Below are 26,939 nucleotides of genomic sequence, written 5' to 3'. Positions count from 1 at the left end.
CACCTACACACCATTTGTACATGATCAGTACGCTATGCTATTTTTACAAATAAAGTTGAGCCAAGATCTGTTAAAAAAAAAAGGAATGGCAAACATCATTTATGTTATTTTAATGTTCAAAGAGACACATTCATTAATGAACTGTAGACTGAAGAATTTACATATCTTTGTTGATGGCTATATCATGACCTACGTGATAATTTTAAATGTGCCTACCTTTCACCAACACGGCCACTTCAAGCAGCTTATCCTACTGAGTTTACCTTGCACATGTGAAAAATATCTTATTATTGTAGTATCATATTTGATAATGCAGACTGGCAGAAAATTCAAAGTCTTTCAAAAAGGGTTTATCTTAGATGAATACTTGGAAACCTTGGTATACTTTTGGAAATAAATAAACAAGTAAGCAAGATTTATATTATCTGTATAATTTAATAAATATAAAGTTGTGCGTACATATGTATATTCATTATGTAAACATTCTTTGTATGTGTACACACACATACACATGAGATAGACAGCAGCTATTAGTCTCTGCTGCCAAAAACAAGTTGTATAAGGAGAGAACACCACGAGCAGGGCAACGTTTTTTCCCTCTACACCTTCCCTACATTTGAACTTTCCTTATGTGTATCAAATATTTAAAAATAGTCCAGAAGATTAAAATATAAGTCATTTAAGTAGGCCTATTTGGAAATTGGAATCTGAAGCACTAGAAATTTCTTTTTCAGGGCCAGACTTTAAAGGCAAATGTGCACACTATTTTCAGTTAACTTACATGTGCCCTGGAAAGAGCACCAAGCTGGGTATGGGAACACCCTGAGGAGTACTCAAGGAAGGACAGTAATTTCCTTACAACTATTTACAGGAAGCTGCTCAGGAAGCTATGAGAAGACAGTTGGAGGAACAAATGACCTTGATCCTGGGGAAGCAGGAAAATTGTTACAAGTTATGCAAATTTTAAAGATTTTAAGGAAGTGTTTGGAACTCCAAATTCATGCCCTATGGATTATCAAATTACAAATTAAGAAGTTTTGGGAAAGCATAACAGTTATAGTCATTTAAATTGAAATGTGAATAAATACAATAATTGAGACAAATGCCTAACCCAATAGTCTAAAAATAATTCTAGCATTCCAAGTAGGGTTCAAGTCCTCTCCACAGGTCGAATCCTTCACGGCCATTTTGGGATTGAATGAGTCATTGAAAAGTTGAGTATTGCATTTTCCTCAGCATTCACCAGACACAGTCATTTTTCTTCTAGGGGCTTTGGTGTATTTGGGGGTGTTTGGGGAGTGTGACTTATAAAAGCAGTCCCTGGGAAAGTTCATCACAGTGTGTCCTGAAGCAGACTCTCCAACATTGCTGACAGAAGTGGCAAAAGGTCTGGATTCAGAGTATGTCCTTCAAGCTTTGGCTCCAGCACTGACAAATGTTAAGACACACTCAATTTAATTCTACGACTAAGCAACAGTGACCTACTGTTGCTTCAAAACGTATTATCACAACCTTGGCAGCAAAAACAGCATGTGTTCATAAGTGTACAGTTTGTTTCTAAGGTCAGAAATCCACTTGTTCTTGACTGCATGTATAATGTTATACAACTTGGAGCTGGTAATCCATTTCAGTCTTACAATACTGGCTTGAATAATCAGGGTCACCAGGTTTGATACTCAGTACTGAACACAAGCAAGAATAAAGAGTACTGAGTATACTTTTGTTAAGTTCTTTAAGATTTCATCTATTGTTAACTTAGTTAACAACATTTTTAATGGCACAGTTATGTTTAGTTTTATTTTTCTGATAAATTGAAAATTTAACTTCAAGCTTCAAGATAATTTAATGAAAACAGAAATGTAGGGATAGAGATTATCACTTATTAACAAGAGATTATCATGATATTTGACATGTAATCATAGTTTTACGCTTATTTACCATCTTATATTACCAATACTAGATAACAGTTACTGGAGTTATATCCTTTGATGCACCATGTAACAGCTTAACACTACAAGTTTTGTCCTGTTGATGACTCCATTTTACAGATGGAAACACTGAGGCCTAGCAACTAACTGACCTTATTTGTGCTCGTTGAGCTATAATCAAGGTAGGGAAAACCAATTTAGATATGTCCAGAATCCAGGTATGTTCCAGAGTCCAAACTGCTAACCAATACTAATGAGTCCCGAAAAAAAAGTGAGCTTAGAGGCTGGAGAAACAGATTAGCAATTAACAGCACTCTGTGCTCTTGCAGACCACACTGATTCAGGTCCCAGTACCCACCTGATGCCTAGCAGCTGTCAGTTACTTCAGTTCAGTAATTTGATGCCCTCTTCTGGTCTCTTCAGGCACTACATTATTGTCATGGACTAAGGAGTTTAATTTTTCTACATCAATAAAAACTTGGGAGTCAGATATCATTGGGGTAAAAACCTGAATGATCAGGAAAGGGGCAGAGAAACCACCAGTGACCCCCATCTCTTCCTTTCCTCTATCCAAAAAGCTAACATCTTTTCTCAGCCTCGCCTTACTATTTCCTGTCCCTTACCTGTCCTTGGTCCTCTCAACCTCCACGGTTAATTTTGGTCACTTAGTGGCTAGCCCTCCCCTCTGACTCAAAACAATATTTATTGTCAGAATGAGATCAAAATACCACACAGCATTGAACATACATGCAGGCAATACAAATACACATAAAATCAATTTAAAAATGAAATCTTGCAAAAACTGTGCACCGTTTCGGCAGATTAAACAAATTACCACAGTGTGGGTGCATTGTAGCATTTGTTTCTTAGTTATTGTAGTTAGAAAGTCCCAAATAAGGTTACTGGCAGATTCAGTAGTGACAGTGTGTTTCCTGGCTTACACATGGCTACCTCCTTATATGTCCTAGTGTCAGTGAAGAGAAGTGTGGGTACAAGGGAGCACGGAGGCGTCAGACATCAAGAGAGAGAGAGAGAGAGAGAGAAAGAGAGAGAGAGGGAGGGAGGGAGGGAGGGAGGGAGGGAGGGAGGGAGGGAGGGAGGGAGGGGAAGAGGGAGAGACAGAGAGAGAGAGACAGAGAGAGACAGAGACAGAGAGAGAGACAGAGAGACAGAGACAGAGAGAGACAGAGATGGAGTGACAGAAAGTATATCTCTCTCAAGGCAACACTAATTTCATTCACGATTGTTCTACCATAACCACGTAATCACCAAACACTCTGCCTTCAGAATTCATCATGTCTCAGTTTCCTTCCCTGTTATCTTAAGAAAATATACTGCTAGAAGTAATTAAGCAAGGAAAATGTTTATTTCAGCACTCTTTGAGATTACAGTCCATAATGGCAGAGATACCACAGTACAAAGAGCTTGGTGAATCTGCCCACATTTCAGAGAACACCGCATGCTTTTTCTCAGCTCACTCTCCTTTCCTTACAGCTCAGGATCATCTGATTGTTTTCACCCTACTTATTTTTACTTCATTTTAAGGCAATACCATTTTCCTTGCAGTGCTAAATATATAATATATTAACAGGTATATTAAGGAAAATCGTCTCATGATGCCTACAACAGCAGCAAAAACAACAAAGTTTGCAAAATGCTGGATTAATCACTTTTGGAAAACCTTCTTAAACACATAACAAAGAATTTAATAGGTAAATAATTATCAAGGCTATATAAGAAACTTCTTTAATACACAGTGTTCCCCAAATCATTTCTCCATGCAACACTTTTATTTTCTTTTCCCAGAAACCTATCAACAACCTATAGATAACAATACCTGTGGAAAACAATTTGGGAAATGCTATTTTCATGTGATGCATAGATCATTTTTAGTACTTTAGGCACATATTTGGAGAGGCTGTAAAACCATAGGCTAAATCACATTTGATTAGTAAAGGTCTCTTAACACCTCATGTGCAGAAAAGCTTCATAACAGCATTTTGTCGTTTTGCCCTTTCTTTCTTTGATTTTTCAGTTTGTGCAGTCTTTTAACCATTTTCTATATTCCACCTGCGAAAGAGCTGGATACTTGTGTACAGCCCTGTGCAAGTGGAATAAATGTGAAATGGATTTCGAATGCAAATGAAGATGTAAATGCAAGTGTAATTGAAGGTAACTACTTGAAATTTTCAGGATGAAGGCTTGTTTGTAGATGGTCATTCAATGGGTAGGCAGAAGGGTCCCCACCCTGTGCATGCTGCTGTGTTGAAGACTATATACCATCCTCTGAATCAAATTGAGACTTAGGGAAGCAGAGGGAAAAATTGACCACACCTTTCTAATGGGGTGCACCAGTTAATGAAGAGTGACCTTTGTGTTGTCATCACTCCTTTATTTGGCCATAGACTAGGCATCTTGATGTGGTTTTGTCCTTACTTAAGTATGAAAAGCAAAACAAAATGAAAAAGCACAAAACAAAACTTTTTTTGTATTTAGTAGCCTACGTTTTGCAGGAAAAAAAAGTTAAAATCTTGGCATGCTTTTTTCCCATTATTTTTAATTTAAATTTGAAACAAGATTGTTTTACATGTCAATCCCAGTTCCCCTACCTCCCCTCCTCCCCTGCCCCCCACTAACCTCCCTATCCCATTCCCTTTCTGCTCCCCAGAGAGGGTGAAGCCTTCCATGGGGGATCTTCACAGTCTGTCATATCCTTTGGAGCAGGGCCTAGGCCCTCCCCAGAGTGACTAGGCTGAGAGAGTAATCCTCCATGAGGAATGGACTCCCAAAGTCCATTCATATGCTAGGGATAAATACTGATCCACTACCAGAGGCCCTGACCTCCCACATTCAGGGGGTCTGGGTCTGTCCTGTGCTGGTTTCCCAAATCTCAGTCTGGAGTCCATGAGTTCCCCCTTGTTGATCTTAGCTGTTTCTATGGGTTTCACCAGCCTGGCCTTGACATGCTTCATTTATTATTAGTAAAGTGGAAATAGTAAATACAATGAGAAAGTAAACTCAATTTTCATCTGATTGTCTCTCATTGGCTATCTTATGCAGAGCGGGGTCAGGCTCCACATTTTAGAGTTTGCCATATCCTTTAAAAATGATCCCTTAGAAGTCACTTGTCAGTACACACGTTAGCTCACTCCTTTGTAAAACATATGTCACAGCAGGAATTCATTTCCAGACTTCAATTATAGTGGTTTACAAGGAAGCAGAGTTGTGGTTGAGTAGAGTGAATTTACAAGTCTGAGCAGTGCTGGTCCAACAGGGGTGGGTTTAAGTACAAGAGTACACACACAGTAAATAAATCAATCTTCTTTCCCTTGGCAAAATAACGTTTTAAAACTGGTTGTCACCCTTTCACCCAACAGGAAAAACATTATTTTTGTGGTTGTGTTTTGCCCCTGATACATACTATCCTTCCCTAGGATCTTTGGGTATTATTTTACAATTGTTTTTCATGACCTTCCATCCTTTATTTTCACTTCAAACACCAGAAAGATGGTAGAGGTTGAGGCTCCGAGTACTTGGGGCAGAAAATGAAAAGGTCTCAGCATGAAATCCTGTAGATGGACTGTTTCTGTCAGTTTCCCTATGCATGTGTTTTCTGTCCTCCCACATCCCTCCCTAACCGGGGAGGGCAGTGTCGGTGAGGGCACGGAATACTCTGTTTCATTTTGGTACTTGTTTCTGCAGGAATTGAATCTACAGTAAGTAATCAGTCTAACCGAAAACAGAGGAGAAAGCACAATTGTAAGCCAGAGGCTGCATTTTTGGTTCAATCATTTTCAGTGCAAAATAAGCCCATTTATTTTAGTTTTGGTGGGAGCAGCGAAATTTGATCCACCTGAGTGATGTGTCAAGAATCCCTTCTTCCCTCTGTTTCTCTGCCATGTCCCCAACGCCTCTCTTTTTCTCATGTGAAACAGATGTCCTGCTTACAGGCCTCCTACTTGCTTTTGTCCCCTTTAGGCTGGGAGGAGATGAGCCCACAGCCTTCCTTCTCAGAAGTGCTTACTGATTTGTAGACAGAACAAGGGAGCTTGCCTGGTTAGGGTCTGGCTCCTGACTAAATCTTGACTTCTGAGAAATGGAGTACCTCTTTTAGCACTGTTGGGTTTCACCCAGCTTGAGGCTTCAAAAGCCACTTAGTAAAATTTCTCAACTTCTTTTCCTGGCAGTCCTGAAGTTCAGAGGACCCCTTTGCACGGTTAACTGCAAAACAAACCCTGGAATCAACACTTTTCAGACATCATTTGTGTACCCCTAACCCTAGAGTTTCCATCATGTGTGGAGAAGGTTCAAGCAAAATAGGAACTTAGCAGATGGTGGCAGGTACCAGGGTGTGGCTGTGGCTGTCTCCCTTTCTCTTCCAGCAGAAGGAGCCACCTTCCAAGGCGCGGGGAGGGGGGTGGGTGGGATTGAGATTGGAGGAGGCAACAAGAAGAGGGAGGGCAAGGGGACGGGCGACGGGAGAGCCCAAAGCCAGCCTGCCAGGCTCAGTCTCACAAGCGCGCCCGCGCGCCGCCACTGTTTGTACACAGTGCGCTTTTGGCCTCAGGCTCGCTCCCCTCCAGCTCACGCTTCATTGTTCTCTAAGTCAGAAGCCCCGCAGCCGCGGCGGCAGCGGCAGCAGCGTGAGCCGGAGTCACTGCTGGCTGCTTCGCCCGCGGTGCGCTCACGGAAGTCGGGGAGCTAGGAACCCGGGGAGCCCGAGCTCCGCCCGCTGCGCCTCGGCCAGGACCCACCCGCAGCGCCGGCTGAACCCCAGCAGCTCTCTGGCACATCCTCCTCCGAGAACTCAAGCTCAGTCAAAGCTGGGGGGGACACCCTTTCTCTCCGGGCCATCACTCTTTATCACCCTTCCCCGAGAATTTGTTTGGAGAAGCTCTGCGGGAAGAAGACATCCTCTTGAATCTCTGACAGGGGCGGGGTCAACCGCTGTCCTGCAGAGCCACCTCGCCTACAGTGCCCTCCACTACGACCCCGGACCTGCCCGGGTCACGTCTGCAAGGTGGAATCATGAAGCGCTTGGTAGCTGCCTGGCTTTTGGTTGGACTCAGCCTCGGTGTCCCCCAGTTCGGCAAAGGTGAGGTGGCTGGGCAGGGGTCGCTGGATGCGGGACAGGCGGGGAGCGCCTTTGGAAATGTCGCTAAAGAGACCACAGTGGGTCTTCAGTGCGTGCCTGGCTGGAGGGAGCGCCACAGAGGAGGCGATGCACCCTGGATACCCCGAGAAAGTGCTAGCAAAGTCCGAGTGGAGTGCCCCGAGCTGAGCCAGGAAAGGGTGTGATGTAGAAAACCAGATTTAGCTGTGGAGGGGGTTGCTCTTCCTGGGTTTCCTTTGCCATCAATTGTCTGTGGGACCCTGGCTAGCAAGTGTGACTATTGGATAGGGCTCTGAGAAGACCTGGCAGAACCGAGTGTGTCAAGTGTGCGGGGGGCCATCATCTAGTTGGTGCTGGAACAGCCTGGATAACCACCGCAGAGCTCTGGCGCAGGGAGGGGGTTAAGGGGGTCTGCCAACCCGCTAACCTGGACCCGATTATGAGAGTTTGCGAGGCCAGGGAGATGGAGAGAGGTTTACTAACTCCCTTGTTTCCTTTCTTCCCCTTCCTCCTTCTGGGCGCGTGACTTCAATTACAACAACTCAACAACTCCTCTCTCTTCTAACCCCCAGGGGGCCTGAGCATTACAGTGCACTCCCTCTGGGTGAGACCATAACTCTTGGTAATAGACAGCTGTGCTGTGCAAGCCAACCTTCATGAGCCCCCAGCGCAGGAGCCCAAAAGTTGTTTAGGCTGGTCTGTCAGCATCTTTCATGGCTTGCTTGTAAACAGGAAACAAGCAAATAAAATAAAACAACATTTTTTAAAAAATTCAGGACTTCTGGGAGTCTCCTGCTGAGTTGTTTGGGTGACTTTCAGATCCTCTGAGAGACTAGATTTGTAAATACAAAACCTTATCAGTACCTTACCAGCTGGTACTGAATTGGAGTCAGCAACCTATGGAGCCAGGAGAGGGGGCTTCCAAGATATTGGGTGTCTGTGCCCTTTCTGTGTTCATTCAGACCGGGGCCCTTCTGAGAAATCCCTATGTACTACAACCCTCCACACAGCATTTAGTGGAGAGCTGCTTACACTACAAGGATTTAAAACGTTGTGGCTCTGGAATTATGTGGTATAAAAAATGCGTTGACTCGATCCATTTCCGATTAGAGTAGGCATTGCATGGATACTCTGTACTACACTCACGCACCGCAGATGTGCCATAGAGGACAGGCTGTTAGGGGACTATGCTCCAGAAATTTGGCTTGTGGGCCAGATGCCCTCTTACCCTCTCTCTTTGGGATTCAGGAGGCAGCTAGTTCAGGGCTTCTTAGGTCCCTGGAATCTGACTGTTTATGCCTGGGTGTAGGAATGAGTGTGGTATTAATCTTTGCTTCTGTTTTCAAAAATGCCCAGATAGTTTCCTAGCAAAGGAAGTCACTCCAGTGAAGGTTAGCTTATGGAAATGACTCCGGAGTAGGTCGCCAAATCTCCAATGGTATGAAAAAGAAAGAGCGCTCAAAGCTGGTATTTTCCGTTTCTTTTATTTCTTGTCTCCATGATTTCTTCTGTGCTTTGATGCCTTAGCAGGAAGAGAACTGGAAAAGCTTAAGGCACTCTCCTCTCCTGCTATCCCTGCCTCGATACCCACCCCGAAAGGAACACCCCCCCCACACACACACGCATGCACGCACGCACACACAGGCATTTACAAGCACCTACACCGTGCCTCTGCCACTGTTTGACCCATATCAAAGGTGGTTGGAATGGTAGAAGACCTGATGAGTGACAGTACTTGCCAGAGGGCTTCGGGTTGTTAGAACCTGGGCACCACAAATTGCAGCTGTCCTGAGCTCTTGAAGATGTCACCCAGGGCACAGCTTATGTCACCCATCAAGTGAACCACGGAGATGCTGCCCAGGCTATCCAGTGTGGCCTTCCAGACAAAGCTCCGGAAACCTATTCCCTCCATTCTTCAGCAGACTCATCCTTTGTAAAACACCCTGTGGGTGGAGAGCAAGAGCTTCTGCGAAAGAAAGGGATGTTTTGCATTAGCTTTTTCTTTTAAATTTGCACCTCTCTAATTTTCTTCTTCCAGACCTCTGCAGAAGGCAGAGCTGAGCTAGCCTGATAGTTCAAACAATTAAACTTTTGGAAAACTTACTGATGCTCGTGTTAACACTAAATTTTACTTTACTTCTTTCTTATCCTTACCCCAGCTTATGTCTATAATTTATGGGATGTTTTATAGGAATTAGTGTTTTCCCTTTGTGCGGGTTCCAATTTAAAGGCACTCACATCTGGAACTTTATAATGGTAGGTAACTCCTTTTATTAGTAGTCTTTATTTTAAAATTAAAGCAATGGATCAGTCAGACTGAATATTTTATTAACTCCTAAATTATTCATCATTGTGTATTGCTTAAAAAATCCAATAACATGCATACAGTTGCAGCAAGCACGTGACATCTTATGCAATCTGTCCCTGTGCCTGCAGTTTGAGCCTGGAGTATAAGCAAACAGCAAAATCTAAAAATTTCTAGATGTTTCCCAAATGATATGAATCATTGGCATTTGCATTCCCATTTTTAAATCAATGGTGATTTTAGTTAATTCTGGATGAGAAGAAATTAATACCTGAAGACTCTCACTCCGGATGACCCTATGCTTCAGTGATTAACACAGTGATGTTTAAGCTGAAATAACAGGTTTCTGTGGGGATTTTATTATTGCACTTTGGTGTCTTCATCATCTAATTCGCATGACCATTAACTTTATACTTTAAGAAGTAAGTGCTCATATCATTTTCAAGGTGAAACGTTTTGAATTAACAGTTAAGTGAACATCAGGTACTCTGCTGGGAGAGTTTGAAATCAGTGTCTGGTCTATGGCAGGCATTGCCATGATAAACAGCTTTCACTTTGATTCTGAGAAAGTTCTCAGTCTTTATTAACTGTTGTCTTCAAATTGAAATCTATTTTGTCTAGAAATGTCTATATCTATATATACATATCCATCTATATATCTATCTGGATGTGATTTGGGGGACAATATCTAGATTAAAAATTGGGAAGTGACATGAAATAGTTTGTTCTTCTTCGAACTTAAAGTTACAAAGATTTCCCAGACAAGCAGATGTAGTGCATTTGTGAACACTTCCTTAAATTAAAATGCGTGTATTTTCACTAAGTATCTTAAGATGAATGTCCATATAACCTTAGTGTGTAGTAGATTCAATGACTATTTTAATGAAGTTGACCCATCACTGTGTTATGAATTTTTACTGATCATAAAATGTAGCGGGATAAAAATACACATGACTATAATGAAAGGACATGGCTACTCAGCACCATACAAAACATACTCAATGGGTTTTAGTGCCCAAATTACTCCAAACGCCTACTTCCTTGCCAGTTATTATGATAACATTGTTAATTGGGTAATTTATTCTTGAGATGTCTCATCCTCTAAACAGATGCTAATAATGTCTTTAACTGTATATGCAATCAGGTGTGTATGTTTGTTTAAGTCATTGGGTTGTTTTCTAAAGCCCAAGAAAGTGGGGCTGGTATTTACTGCACATACTTGCAGGTGCTATAGCTTTGAGTGTGATTTATGATACAGCAGTTTTATCATATCCTTGTCAGAAAATATGAATAGGCTACTGCACTCAGTTCAAGCCAAAGGTTAATTTTGAGTGGAAGGTTTTATGGTGAGCATTGAAGGGAGAGAAGGGAATGAGAGAAGGATGTAGTTATATTAAAATCTCAAAAACACACGTAAATATAGAAATTGTAAATGAAAAGAATAAAATGTGAAAAATAGGAAGTATTACAAGTATGCAATTTGTACTAAAACTTCTATCATAGCTATCAATTTACTGTTTTTATTAGCTAAATAGTTTGTAATTTGGCACGTTTATTAAAAGCAATAAAACCAGATATGTTATTCTTACTATTGAGTACTTAGCTGTGTTTTTCGGATGAAGCCCAGAGTATTTATTCCAGTCTTGTGATAATGTTGACAGTGATAGCTTCCCTCTTCAAAATAAAAGCATTTATGACAAAAATCAAAGGAATGCCAATGTGATGCCAAGTGGGGCAATTAGTAAAATGCTTTGCGTGGTTACTACAGATGCAAAAATTACCACTTAATTGTTGCTGAATGAATGTATAAAAACATATGGCTCCAGACTTGTGGAAGGGAAAAGACTGAAATCCACTGTGCCCTCACCAGCAGGTGTCAGAATAATCAATGGAGATATTTTTAGATCTTTGAAAGAAGCGAAAGAGGTAAATAAAAAATACCAGTCTGCATATCTACATAAAACACACTCTATGGTCTATGAAATTAACTGTAGTTTTCATCAGTCCCCGAGAAAGACAGAAAGCGTAAGTTGTCAGACTGATAACTTTAAATGTAGAATTTTAACTTAGAGACACAGTGGCCGCAAACAAGAACTGTGGAGAACCTATCATTTTTTCAAGGTGTTTATTAGAGCCTTCCAAGGAAATAAACATAGATATGGATAGACTTGTGGTCACACAATTATTCCTGGTGTTTCTAGCATGATTTCTAAGTTTCTTCTCTGTGGCTTCTCTAAATTTCATTTGGATATGTTGCTATATTGGTTTACATGTGTTTACACATTTATCTGTATCTCTCTACACATCTGTTATATGGAAAATCCCGAGTGCCTGTCTTCAGTGTTGCCTTTGTAGAGATTACAATTCTCTAAATTATATAAAACATATGACCAAGATGAACTAAATACAGATAGATTAATCTTTGCCTTTATCCATATATATGTATGTATATACTTACGTATATATATATATATGCCTACTGTATAGCAATGTCTAAGTTACTTAACTCATTTTTACTTTATATTCATAAAACTTTTGTCCCATTTCATCAGTTGATATATCCCTTAAATCTATATTACAGATTCACCATTATACTCTTGCTGTGAGGTATCTCAACATTTTATGTGATCATTGACCTGACAAATGATCTATTTTCAATGGCATTCTTTTGGTGTTAACATTCCCTAAAATCAGGAAAGAAATTTTCAATTCAGTCTCTCCCATTTTACTTTGTTCTTCTCTCTCCCATTTCTTCAATGGACTGTAACTAGGAAACCACATCTAGTATAAAATGAATTTGACATTTTGTCATCAAAAGTAAAAGACTGTAAATTTATGAAACACTATGAATTTGTCGTTTTTCTTCTTGGAAGGAGAAAATGAAAATGAGAACATAGTGCTGTGTTTCCCAATCCCCTAGATTTAGGACAGAGAAAATCAATTAGTATCTGAATGGAAGAATAGCTCAAGGATTTTATTGCTGACATTGATCACAAAGTCTTGCCTAAAACTATCACCTGAGCAGTTAAATACGTGCACCTGACACTACAAAAGTGAGTTGCCTCACAGTTTCATCCACGTAACACATAGTTGTAAACACAGAGGAAAGAATGAGAAACTCTTGACCACATAACATAGAATTCAAATTTGGGATTTAGATGATATTATATTTAAAAATATATTTCCCTTGACATTGAAATTCCCTGAGTGAATTTAAACTACATCAGGAAATTGAAAAAGAAAACATGAAGCTATAGGTTTAGTGAGTTGGTAGGAGGAATGAATGCCTTAAAGACATTAACCTGGGAAAGTTTATTATACTAAGTGACACAAGTATTGGTTATCCTTCTAGATAAAATCTGATTGCAGTATGTTCCCCATTTGTGGGTACAAGAACATTAAAATATTTATGTATTAATAATAAAATATTTTGCTCAACATGTTTATGTCCGGAAATCTGCTTTATTTTGAAGGAGCTGGAAATCTAAGAAATGCACTTGTTAGGCAATTTATTTTATCACTATGCCAAAGAAAACGTTGCTTTGTCAATTTTTTCCTACAATAGTCAAATGAAGGGGTTTAGCTTTACAGAAATGGAATGGGTCTCAGAACTCAGATAAGGTGACCTGCAATTATTGTGTTACATTTCACAAGACAGTATACCTCCGTTTTCTGTTTAAATATGTGTCAACACAGTGATAGTAATAGTGCTGCAGTTGCCCAACAGAGACAGCCTTTGCATCAGTGAGCACAGGGAGTTTAACTACAAGAATATTAGTGCGGGCTTCTGACACACTAAAGCATTTCAGTGTGAGAGTGTCACTGTGCAGAAAGTAACTTCCTGTTACTTTCTGTTTTCTAAAACAGTTCTGTACCAAAGTGATTGATCGCTTATTTAGTCCTAGGTGGGAAGGCCACAGTTTGCGCTCTTGTTGCATGACATGGGCTGAGGTTTGAGGCATTAAATGGGGTTACCCTGCTCTGAAGTCCTTAAGGTTTCTGCTCCATATTTGACAAAGTGGTTTATTTTTAGAATGAAAAATAATCCCTTAAATCCCTTCCTCTACTGAGCTCAGAATGACTGTTTAGATTTTGGTCAAATTGGGGATTATGAGGGCAGCTGTAGTAAAATGGGCTCCTGACATTTGAGCAAGAAAATCCAAAATGGTCAAGTAGAAATACTGGATTGAGGAATATTCTTTTAAAACAAAATGTATCAAACCCCTTTTGTCATAAATTGTCATGTCTGTAGTTTGACTGTGTCTCTTAGTCATAAATGTGTGCCAATCTTGTCAATACATGTTTATCTAAATTTAATCACATTATTTTTCCTATTTCATGTATATGTATATATATATATACAATTTTTATGGCTTAACTCATGTTTTTTATAAATACCATAATTCTTGGAATGTTTTATAACAGCAATCAAAAGCAGCTTGCTATTCAGATGCTTTAAAATTTATACTCCAAATTCTCATTTCACATTGATGCTCTTTACTTCCTTGAATTACCATTGTATAGGTGAAACAACAAAGCAAAACAACAGTAACAAAAACACTGAAATGAGTTTTACTATTTCCTTAATTGCATGGAGATATCACCCACAACCATACCCACATCACTGTTTTTAGAAAGTAAATTCCCATTTGGCTTATTATTATTATTTTTATTTTAAATACATATGTTTTTATCTTATGTGATGTATATATTTTTCTCCATGTAGACATGTGAACTATATGTGCGTTTTGTGCTCACAGAGGCCAGAAGAGGTTGTCAGTTACCTTAGGACTGACTTACAGTGAGCCAGCACATGAGTTCTACGAACTGAACCATGAAATAACAGCAGGGCCCTTAACCTGCCAAGGCATCTCTTCACCTTCACAAGAGCACATTTTAAATACCATTGTCTACACACACACACAAACACACACACACACACACACACACACACAGCTCAAAGACAGTTTCTGAAACTTGAAAAGTGTGTGTGACTCAATCTATTTAATAATTTCTTGCAATTTGTGTTTTAGAATGAACTTAGTTTGAAAGTACCTTTTAACCCTTCTGGAAGATAGAGCACTAACAAAAATATTAATAAAAACAGGATATAAATGGCTTTTTGTGTTTGTTATAAGTTGTCAGTTCAGAGAAATATAACTACTAAGCATCAGATTCCTTATTATATACAAAGTTCTGGTGCTCTTTTATCTACAATTTCTCTCCTACCCCAAAAAAGTAGCACAACCAAGTCTAAGAGATGCATTCTACACATTTCACTGCTATGGGTAACAGTTCTGATTCTCAAACTCAACTAGGCAGGTGCTTCAGTATTTGACAAATGAATAATAAAATAGATATAAAGATAACTGCCATGATTGCATAGTGATTAAGCCATTTGTAAGTTAGCAAACACAGTACAAAATGAAGAAATTAGAACAAACAATAATATAAGGTCAGGAGGAAAGAATTAATGTAGGTTATGGAGACAAGGAATGAAAGAGGATATAAAGAATATTTTTTATATTTCTAATTCTGACACAGATATTTTGGTTGTTGATGAAATACACTTAATAAGTCCAAAATTTCAATGTGAAACGTCACAACTTCTGTTTTGATGACAACTTTGATTATATGTATGTTCATTAAGTTTTAGAGAATTTGGTCTGATTAATTTATGTGTTTCAAGTTTTTATCTACTTGGAATTTTCTTATAATAAAGTTTATTTGAAAAGTTCAAAATGTTCAAAATCAAATCTGCACTTTGCCCTTAACACCAAATGATGTTGTGTGACGATAAGTTATGCACTGTGTATTATGGAGACATCTTATAAATTTTCTTTCTTGTAAAAACCCATATAGTCTATCCAACCACCAATTAGCATCTAATTATTTTAGAAGATAAAGTTTATATTTGGGGAGCTATTTGAAATATTATATAATTTAAAAGAAAATTTTAATAAGTTAAAATTTAAGAAAAAAGTGTCGTAAAGCCTTTCCCATGCTGCTATGTAGAGAAGTAAGCTAATTTTCTCTTTAGGCAGAAGGAGTTGATGATGTATCTTATACTGGACATTGCTAGTAAGGAGGATGGCAGGAGAAAAAGAACACTTGGGAAATGGTGGCAACACAGATTTTTGGTCAAATCTTCCCATTCAGTTTTATCCTAGCATGAATTTTATCATTGTGTTCTAGAATTCTGACACTCTGCTGCTAGACTCCAGTTTTATTGAACATAATGTTTAGTGATATAATTTTTTCTGGCAACTTCAATTATATAACATGGTGCAAAAAGATTTTCTTTATTTTTCTAATTAAAATGTATTTATAGTTTACCTACTTTTGTCTTTGATTCCTTCTTTCTTTCATTTGGAAACAATCTTGTTTCATATATAAATCCCAGTCCCCTCTCTATCCCATCCTCCCATATCCCCTAAAGACACCCCCATCCCATCCCCCATCCACTCCCCAGGGGGGGCAAGGTCTTCCATGGGTTATCATCAAAGTCTGTCACATCATTTGGGGGATGTCCTAGGGCCTTCCTCCATGTAGCTGGGCTGCAATTGTATCCCTCCATGGGGAATGACTCCCAAGGTCTATTTGTGCACTAGGGATAAAGACTGGTTCCACTGTCAGAGGTCCCATAGACCTACCCAGTCCTTCTAACTTGTACCCACATTGATAAGGCTTGGTTTGGTCTAAGTTACCTATTTTAATGAAATATTTTTATTTTTTAATAATTTTTCATTAAAAATCAATTTTTATTTTACATTCTCCCTCCCTCCTCTCCCCTCCACCTCATGTCTTCCCACCCCCCATTCACTCCTCAGAGGGGACAAGGCCTTCATTGGAGGAGTCAACAAAGTCTGGCATACCAAGTTGAGGCAGGACCTGGTCCCTCCCCCCTGTGTCAAGGCTGAGCAAGGTATCCCACCTTAGGGAATGGGATCCAAAAAGCCAGTTGATACACCTGGAATAGGTCCTTGTCTAACTTCCAGTCCCCCCAAAAAAGATCAAGGCACATAACTGTCACCCACATTCAGAGGGCCTTGTTTGGTTCAATGCAGGTTCTCCAGATGTCAGTCTATAGTCCCTGAGTTCCCACTAGCTTGGGTCAGCTGCCTCTGGTTTTCCCTGTCATGCTCTTGACCTCCCATCCTGAGTGAGGTAATACAGACTCAGAGAGACAAACAAGGTATGTAGTCACCCAGAAGTGGATATTATATATAGAACAAAGGATAACCAGGCAACAATCCATTAACCCAGAAAAGCTAGGTAAAAAGGGTTTCCCTAAGTGGGACAACATAGATAGCCCCAGGAAGGGAAATTAGCTAACATCCTGGCTCAACTGGGAGGGTGGGTAAAAGTGAGGCAATGGAGGATGGGAACATAAGGAATCAAGAACTAGATGGGGGAGGGAAATTTTAAAGACAACACAGTTCTTGTTTTTGCCACTTTAATGAAAGCATTTAACTTGCCATAAACATGCCTGACATATCTATATCATTTAATTTCACTTCTATATAACCTATTAAAAAATTAAACTAAATGTTTAAGCATCATGACACATGCCTGTAATCCATACTTTGAGGAGGAAGCAGAAGTATCAGAAACTCAAGGGTTACACAGTGTGAAACTGTCTTTAAAAACTAAAGCTGGAGAGATATCTCATGGGACAAGGTCAAGGTCACTGGCCCCAGGAAACAAAAAATCAAATTCCCTCACCCATATGGTGCCTCATACAACCTGTAACTCCAGGTCTAGGGATCCAGCACCCTCTTAAGGTTTCTACGGACAACAACTGAACATAATTTATTATATTTATTTTTTACAATCAACAACAAAACAATCTAAAGCCTAAAGATTAGCAGCATGTCAAGACCCTTGACTTCTTTCCCCAGCAGTATAAAAACAAAGGCAAACAGAACCTGAGATCCCAAAGCTCCAATCACAGAGCATGGAGAGGATATGTTTGACTCCAGCTGCTCTCAGCTGCCACACAGCAGTGAGTGAGGTACTTAAAAGTTCTGCTTTGTCCTCAGTTTTTAGAATGAGGAGAGAAGACATTGGCTGATGTTCTTTTCCCAAAATTATCCCAAGTGCTTGCAGTAACTCTCAGTGTCTTATTTTTGCTGTCACCTTCCCTTTGTTAGAGTCTATCATCAAATCTGATGCACTCTGATAATTTCTAGCTCCAGCGGTTGCCATCTCTGTGTTTTAGATAATGTCTAGCAACATCAGCTAGTAGAATGTTTGATAAAGTGAAATCACTCAGCTACAAGTGTCTTAAATTTCTCATCCTTCTATCCTTCACTTCTGTGTTTTATTTTCCCCATTCAGTATTCCACTAGCTGCATTGACTCCATTTGTGGTCACCACAGTAATTTTTTACTCCTATTAATCTTCTTTTCCTACCTGGTCTCTGTATTTAGTCACTTCATGGTGTGGGGGGTGTAATCACTGTTTAGGAAATTCTCCATTGATTTAGTTTCCTGGATGATTCCACAAATTTGCCATCACTAAACCTATAAATGAAGTCATTTGCAAAGTTCTGTTCTTGTCTGTTGCCAAATGATCCTAATGTATTTTTTATCACTATTGCTTTGACTGACTCTTGGGAACCTATTCCTCATGCTGGATGCCTTGCCCACCCTGGATACAAGTGGAGGTGCCTGATCTTAAGGTTCCTTGATATGCCATGCTTTTCTGATGCCAATGGGGAGCCTGTCCCCTTCTGAGCAAATACAGAGGAGGGGTGTATTGAGTGGGTGGTGAATGGGAGGAGAGGAGGGTGGGTAGGCTATGGTCCCTGTGTAAAATAAATAACTTTTAAGAAAGAGAGACTGCAAAATCCACATTACAAAAATCCAAGTTCGGTTAAGATTGAAGGGGGCTCTGGAGAGAAATGAGGCAGAAAAGTGGAAAGCAATTAACTAAGAATATGGAGGCATTGCACAAAATGCAACATGAGTACAATTTTGCCAATAATAAATTTTGAGTATAAGCGTGGGAATAACCAGAAGGAAGATAAAAAACTAAATGGAAGAAAAAGACTCAAGACAGAAAATAGTAAACTATTGAAAAGTCATGTTTGAGGGTATTAAAGCCAAAATAAATGTGTGGTGAGAATTGGGGGAAAGGAAAGGGGAGGGGGAAAATAAGGAATGACGTGCTATGGTAAGCATCAGGCAGACTTAAAGTAGACATAGCAGGAAGTAAAGATGAATGCTCTGAGTTCCAACTCAGTAGCTTTTAGCAAGGAAAGAAATAGAATATTCTGGAACTGACACTGGAAAATAGGGAAATACCACTTTTTCAAATCTAAGTTTTTTTGAGAAAAAATGTTATGCCATTGAGAGCCTGGAGGTGTAAACAGTGACTTGGAAGACAGTTGATTTCTTAGAATGGTCCAGGTATTTCTCCTTCTCACTATCCTTACCCTACGGATTGGGCATATTAAACTTACAATAATTTGTTTATCTGATAAAGAGAGAGGCTTCATGTTTTTATACAAAACGGCTTTTCTAAACCTTAAAGAAATCTAAAGGATTATAATCTTGGAAAGATAGGACTGAACACAGCAATCACCGCAGTGTAACAGCATCAAATCGAGGCCTTATAAATTCACATTCAGGAATCATTTCACTGTAGCACAATTAAAGGAATGCCTCAGACCCACAGAAGTATCTCTTCTTAATTTAGTTCTCTGCTGGGGGCATGGAATTCTGTAGTTTTTCCCTGACCCACTTTAGACCCCTTAGGACCGGATTCCATGTATTTTAAGTCCAGTGTTTAGTGGTTACAGGAAATGTTTTATCTGATTGGTGGCTATAAATCTTGGTCCTTTTTAGATAATTTGTCTAAATGATTCTACAGAAAAGAATGTAATTTCCACCCTTTTAATGACTTTGCTTAATATACAGAAAGATTCCTTTATCTCCAAATTTACATGTTTTAACTATTCCTAAGCCATAATGTTTCTTCTTTATTACCTGGCGTACTGGAATTGAGACATACTTTCCTTCATACATGGCCACTGCTTACATCATCCTGATTGTTTCATTTGAAATTCATCCTATTAGCCTACATATTTATATACAAGATTGCCAATTTCAACAGAAAGTTTGAGTCACATGCTTAATTAAAACACTGCTGTTAGTATTTAGGCATCTTTACTGGCCTGTTCTTTGGAGTTTTGACAGCATATGCCCTCAGCTGCGGCCACTAAGAGCACCACCTGTGCATATTCACTATGTTCCCTTTTAAAAGGACCCTGCCTACCTCCCTGTCTCCCATTTTCTGCCATATTTAATTCCAAGAACATCATTCATCTGAAATTGTGGTCCCAGAGAACTGCTAATTAGTTGTCTTCCTTAACGAATTTATGGTTTAACCAACATAGCGCACACACACACACACACACACACACACACACACACACACCTACCTGTAAAACACACAAGCATACGTATAAAGTACTCACACCTCATACTCCAGCAATATGCTCAAATATTCTATATATACTTTAAAATTATTATTGTCTAATCAATTTGAACCCACTTAATGTATTTTGTCCTATGATCTGTAAGTTTGAAGAAGGCAGAATAACACATTTTTATTACTTAAAGTATGTATATCCCCAACCCCATGTTTCTAGCCCTAAACATTCAGTTAATATTTTTACTGAACTTACCCCTACATGATCTAGTATTCGTATAAATTTCAAAATTTTTTATCATTTTTAAGAAGACTTATGTTCAATCTTTATCGAGCAGAACAAAATAGCTGTGATTTTATATGAAGAAATGAAGGACTTCAAAATTACCCCGCAAAGGGTGGATAAAAGAATGCATAACAAAATCAAAATCCTAGGGCACGTTTTAATTGCGAAGGACAAGCCGCCAATTGATCTGCTAACTGAAGTACCAGGACAATCAGTACTTTAAATTCTACCAAAAATAACTTTCCTGAATCTATTGCTTTGTTTCCCCCTACCACTATGCACTTGCACCTGCTGAAACTAAACTTTCTGGCAGAGGAGTCAGCATAGCACCTGGCAGCTTTGTCTGTCTGGGATCTAGGAACACTGGACACAGCTCTGTTTAGAATTGTGTGTGTAATGGATGTCATTGTAAAGTGCTGTATACTCCCTTAGGCAATCACACTTCTGTTCTTAAATGTTCCTGTGGTTTTGAAACTATGTATGTCCTTGCGACTCCAATACTTGTGGGATATCCATACTCAGCTTGAAATTGTGAATGGAAATCTCTTTCCAGAAAGGTCTGTACAGAGTAAAAATGGTAAAGAAATATGGAAGTTTTTTATATTCATAATTTGGAGCAAATAATTATTTTCTCACTCTTACTTTCTTATTTAAATATAGTCATAGCAATAAAACTAAATAATTTAATGGTGGCATTTGGCATCCTGTAGAATCCTTTTATAATAAATATTTCTACATGTTTGACAAGAAAGTAGGATATATCACATAGATTTTTGTTTCTCTTTTATGTCGATAAAATGCATGTAGCATAGAATTTTATAGTAATGTATATTAAGTTTACTGTTAACAAATCTATCTTCATTACTAAAGTTAAATTATATGCAATAGAGTTACACATTCCTGTCTCCCTACTCACTTCTTGCATTCCCAAGTCAACTATTGTTTCTTTTTTATGTGTCAAGCTCCAAATTTTTGGTTGAAATTAATTTTTCCATCAACAAGTTCTGATCATGCTTTTCCCTCCCTCATCTAATCGCAGATCAACAGGACTTCTCATATATTCAATTCCACGCCTTCTTTCTCTTTCTCTTTTAAAAAACAGACATTTAAAAAATACAAGTAAAACAAACACACATGCCATAAAAACAGCAACTACAACAAAAAAACAAAAACGATAATATTTTAGCAAAAATAAGGCAAAATAAAAAAGATGCAAAACAACAACAAAAATAACAAAGCGAACACCAGCAAAGGAAAGAAAGGATAAAGGAAGGAAGGAAGGATGAATGGAAGGAAGGAAGGAAGCAAGCAAGCCAGGAAAGAAGGAAGTCAGGAAAGAGAGAAGGAAGGAAGGAAGGAAGGAAGGAAGGAAGAAAGGAAGGGAGAGAGGGAGGAAGGAAGGAGAAGGAAGGAAGGAAGGCCCTCCAAAATTATCACTGAGCTCATGTTTTGCAGACCATGTACTACTTACTGTTGGGTAGGCACCTGCTCTATTTTCCTTTGTTAATGGTTGACACTTGGAGATCACTTTTGGGCTGGGGATGGGGGCTTGTGAGGTTGTGTCCACTTTCCCTCTCAGCCCTGGAACCCTGTCTGACTTGGAGCTGTTTAGACCCTGTGCAGGCTTCCAGTTTGTGAGCTCACGTGTGTGTCAGTCGTGTTGAGCCTGGAAGATCCCCTTTCCTTGCTGCCTTCCATGCTCCTTGGCTCTTGCAATCTTTCTGCCTCCTCTTCTAAAGGTCTCCCTGAACCCTACATGGAGCAGGATTGATAGAGACGTCCCATTTAAGGCTGAGTGTTCCAAGGTTTCTTACTCTCAGAACTTTGTCCAGTTGTAGTTTTCATCTTGTACGTGAGAAAATCTGTCATGTTGGCTGAGTGAGACACTGATCTGATTTCCAGCCTGGTATGGTCCATAGGTTCGCAAGTAAAGTGTTTTTAGGTACACAGCTGATGCAAAGGTGTGGAATGAGCCAAAGAAGGGGTGAATTCTAAGTGTGTTCCTAAGAAGTAGGAAAGCAGAGTCTGCTGCAAGATTCAGGGAAGTTCTTAAGCTGGCCCTTAGAGAATCTCAACCGTAGTTTCTACATCCATACTTTTTTTTTAACCATTCTTTTTTATTTTATTTTATTTATTTATTTAGTTAGTTTTCAGTTTAAATTTAGATAAGAAACAAGGTTGCTTCACAAGTCAGTTCCAGGTCCCTCTCCCTTTTCCTCCCCTCCTCCCGTGCCCTCCCCCCCAATGCCCCCCATTATCCCCTCATTCCCCCAGGGACGGTGAGGCCCTCCATGGGGGTGTCCATAGTCTGTCATTTCATATAGCGCAGGGCCTAGACCCTTCCAGTTGAACAGGGTTGTTTTGGCTATCCTGGGTCTTTTGTTTTTCCATGCAAAATTGATTATTGTTCTTTCAAGGTCTGTGAAGAATTGTGCTGGGATTTTAATGGGGATTGTATTGAATCTGTAGATTGCTTTTGGCAGGATTGCCATTTTTACTACATTGATCCTACCTATCCAAGAGCATGGGAGATCTTTCCATTTTCTGAGGGCTTCTTTAATTTCTTTCTTTAAAGATTCAAAGTTCTTGCGATACAGGTCTTTCACTTGCTTGGTTAGCGTTACCCCAAGGTATTTTATGTTGTTTGTGGCAGTTGTAAAGGGTGATGTTTCTCTGATTTCTTTTTCAGCCCTTTTATCATCTGTATATAGTAGGGCTACTGATTTTCATGAGTTGATCTTGTAGCCTGCCACTTTGCTGAAGGTGTTAATCAGCTGTAAGAGTTCCCTGGTAGAGTTCTTTGGGTCATTGCTGTAAACTCTCATATCATCTGCAAACAGTGAAAGTTTGACCTCTTCCTTCCCAATTTGTATCCCCTTGATCCCCCTTTGTTGTCGTATGGCAATAGCTAGAACTTCAAGTACCATGTTGAAAAGGTATGGAGAGAGTGGACAGCCTTGTTTTGTTCCTGATTTTAGAGGAATTGCGTTGAGTTTCTGTCCATTTCTTTTTCGTTATCTATTCATTGATTTACAAAGACTAAACTTGGCTCCATTCATCACTTCCTGACTCTTGTTATTGCACTACAAGGAACAACAAGAAGAAGAGTCCTTCTACATGTTATTTGGTTTCCATTAGTGTGGCTGTTGGTTATGTGGTGGTGCAATTTTTTTTTATTTTGAGAAGCAGAGATCCACAACTTAGCACTGAGCCAAACTCCTGGAGTCCTCTTGCAGAAAGGGAGGAGTGATAAGCAAAGGGATCAAGATCATATTGGGGAAGTACACAGATACAGCTGACCTGAACAAGTGGGAGCTCACAGACTCCGTACTGACAGTTGGGGACCCTGCACAAGACTGAACTAGGATCCCTGAATGTGGGTGTCAGTTTGGGTGACTTGGACAGTCTATGGGTCTGCTGGCAGTAGAGCCAGTATTTATCCCTAGTGCATGGACTGAGTTTTTGGAGCCCATTCCCTATGGAGGGATACCTTGCTCAGCCTAGATACAAATGAGGTCCTCTCCCATCTAATGTGACAGACTTTGATGATTCCCCACGAGAGGCTGTACCCTCTCTGAGAAGTGGATAGGGGTTGGATGGTGGGGGGAGTAGAAGACTGGGAGGGAGATGGAAATTGTATGTAAAATAAGATTGTTTTAATTTAAATAAATAAAATGAATATATATATATAAGAAAAAAAAGAAAGTTCTTTGCTTTTTATAATGGATGTACAAATTAGGATACAATCAACCATTGTGTAGGAATTTACTTTTCTTCATATCTTCACAATTACATGCTATTTTTACATTTTAAATAACCACTCTTACAGTTTTTACAGTGTTCTTGTTGTGAATGTTCAAGATATGAGTGATTTCAAATATCTTTCGTGTATGTTTGTATGAATTCTCTTCAAAATATTTTTTTTTGTCTATTGTCGTTTTTTGTTTGTATTTTGGGACAGGATTTCTCTATGTAACAGCCCTAGCTCTCCTGGAAATAGCTCTATATATGTAGCTGGCCTTGAACTCACAGAGAACAGCCTTACTCTGCCTCTCAAGTGTTGGGATTAAAGGCAAGTGCCACACCACCTAGCCTGTTGCTGTTTTGAAATGATTTGTTTTTATAATTGAGTTTTTTTTCCTGTTGTGGTCCACATATTATTTCTCTTCTGATGTGTACCTTGCAAATGTTTTCCCATATTCTTTGACTTCTGGTTGTAATTTTCATTGTTGTACATAATCCATACAACTTGAGGCAATCCTAATTTTCTATTTATTGCTGCTTCCCCTGCTTGTTGGGTATCCCCAATGTCTTCTAATTTACTCATAGTTTCAGGTCTTACATTACATATTTAATGCAGTTTTTCCTTAAATTTGCTACCAGAGACACACGATTGTGATACTTTCTTCTATTAACTATGAACTTCATTTAATTGAGAGATGCCTAGGACATTAGGGAATCATGTAATTAGTGCCGTTGTGTGTTTCCAGAGAGTACTGACATGAGAGACAGTGACTGATATAGCAAGATGCACCATGAAGGTGACACAAGCCAATAGACTGAATCCAGATTGAACAAAGCAGTAGTGAGCCAACTGTCATAAAAATTCTTTGGGGTTTCTTACCTAACATGACATGAGTAGCTCTATTCCATAGTGTCCTCTTTCCATATTATAAAAAAGAGTGAGATAACAATGAACAATAACTTCAATATGAGGATCTATTCTAAACTATTGCTTCTTTTAAATTATCCCTCACAGGTGTTTGTCACAGTGACAGAAAGATAAGTCAAATATCACACTTCTTTATGTGGATATCTATATTTTACAGCATTGTTTATTGAAAATACAGTGAATTCTTCAATATACATTCTTACGACTTTTATCAAAACTAAAAACAAAATTACTACATGAGACATTCTGTACCAGCTTTGTAATATTTTAAAGTCACATATTAAAATGTCACCTTTATTCTACTTTTTATCAAGGTGTTTCTTGCTATTCTGGAACTGCTATGGTTCCATACAAAGTTTAAAATAGATTTATGTTGCTCTGTGAAGAATGTCATAGATAGTTCTATAGGGAGTGTGCTTAATCCAGAAATAGCTGTATGTACTGCAACATTTTTACAATATTGACTCTTCCAATCTGTGAACTGGAGATGTCATTTCTCTTTTGGATCATGTATTGGTGTTTTTCAGGTTATAAAAGTAGAGTGTTTCCTCCTTAACAAATTTGCTGTGAAGTAAATTTTTGCAGTTAGAGCAAAGTCAATTGTTTTATTTTCATAGTATTTTCTACTGGCAAATAGTGACACATTTGTTTCTGTATAGTAATTTTGAAACCTGAACATGTCTATCAGAATGTTTGTGAAGAGACTTGCATTTTAATTTATGAAAGAGAAGACTTAAAAACACACAGGAACATGCCATTTCATCCCTCGTTATTCCTACTTGTCCTGTTTAAAACAGGAATTATGTATGTAGAACATAGATTGTGCAGCCTCATGCTGTTACTAGCTGTTTACAAATGTGGTTTTGAACTTTTCATATAGTAAAGTTATTGTGTAAAAATAAATATAGCAAATATGTGTAAGTGTCCATAAACATGTACACAAATTCATAGCAATCTGACACACTGAAAGTTACAATAACTAAAATCTTGAGGCAACAGGAAACAGCCTATATAGCTCTGGAAAAGTTGGGCATGGGAAACTGACTCTCTTGTATTTTAAAGACATTGTTATATTTGAACAGAGAGTTTACTCAATGGTTCAGATCCCTAATTGTTCTTGCAGAGGACCAGGTTTGATTCTGAACACACACATGAAATCTGATGACCATTTGTAATTCTATTCCCAGGTGTCCTGATCCCTGCTTTTGACCCCTGCAGACACCAAGCATGCAAGGTGTACAATGAAAGATGCAAGAAGGCACCATTCACATAAAATAAATAAATCAAATTTTATATATATATATATATATGTATATATAGTTCTTGCTAGATTTTTACAAAACAGTGAGGCCTTTCCCTTTAAAGCTTGAAGAATATGTGTGTGAGCTATGACAGGGTGGGACTTTATGTGAAATTTTATTTCAGAAAAATAGACCAACCAATTGACTTTTTAAAATAAATACTCATTGAACAGAATGGGTTTAGAAAAGCAGACCAAGTCTGCACAGTTAGAGATTGTTAGGTTCCTCTCATCAGCTCATTGCTGGTACCCCTTTCAGACATTAGTAATAAATACTATGTCAAAATGCTTATTTGAATATTTGGAGGAAACAATTCTATGAAGTTTGTTATGTAATTTCTATACTCCATTAGGCATGTATGTGTGTACAATGTGGTCTGTGTTTGTGCTTGAACTTGTAGAGGCCAAGGGTCAACTCTGGATATTTTCCTCTATCACGTTCTATCTTAATGTTTATGGCAAGGTCTCTCGTGAATCTTCAGTTCACTGTTTCAGCTCTACTGACTCGTCATTGAAACCCAGTAATCTGTCTGCTTCATACAACCCAGCACAGGAACTACAGAACCGTACCACCACAGCTGGCTTTTCTTTCAGTGCCTATTTGACCACAGACTGATGTTTGTGTTGCAAATTCTTTTTAAACTAGGATCCTATTTCTTTAGTGAATCGTAATTTTTGCACGTTGTAAGTTAACTAAGTTCTTAGTTGGATTAAGAAAGGGATTGCATTCAGTTTGCTTGAGAGACCATTGTTAGCATTATGTTTGTACTACAATGTCTGCATCAATGATTTGAATATGTCAAATATTTTAATAGTAAGAGATCCATTTCACCATGCTATCCAGTGGTAGGTAAGATTTTTTCTGATCAGTCCCAAGTGCTCCCTTGTGATTTGCTTA

General features: G+C 38.9%; 1 protein-coding gene across 2 annotated transcripts in view; it reads left to right on the top strand.

Moving 5' to 3' along the window:
- The first annotated feature begins 6,414 nt into the window (after positions 1–6,414).
- Edil3 (EGF like repeats and discoidin domains 3) overlaps positions 6,415–26,939 on the top strand; it is a 476,202-nt gene continuing 455,677 nt past the window's right edge. For both annotated transcript variants that reach the window (XM_021223453.2, XM_005065680.4), the window contains exon 1: positions 6,415–7,023. In XM_021223453.2, coding sequence (XP_021079112.1) covers positions 6,957–7,023 — 67 coding nt within the window. In that variant the 5' untranslated portion in view covers positions 6,415–6,956. The remainder of the gene's footprint in view (positions 7,024–26,939) is intronic.

This window comes from Mesocricetus auratus, unplaced genomic scaffold, assembly GCF_017639785.1.
Source record: "Mesocricetus auratus isolate SY011 unplaced genomic scaffold, BCM_Maur_2.0 Super-Scaffold_100020, whole genome shotgun sequence".
Lineage (NCBI taxonomy): Eukaryota > Metazoa > Chordata > Mammalia > Rodentia > Cricetidae > Mesocricetus > Mesocricetus auratus.
This window is presented reverse-complemented; position numbering and strand designations above follow the sequence as displayed.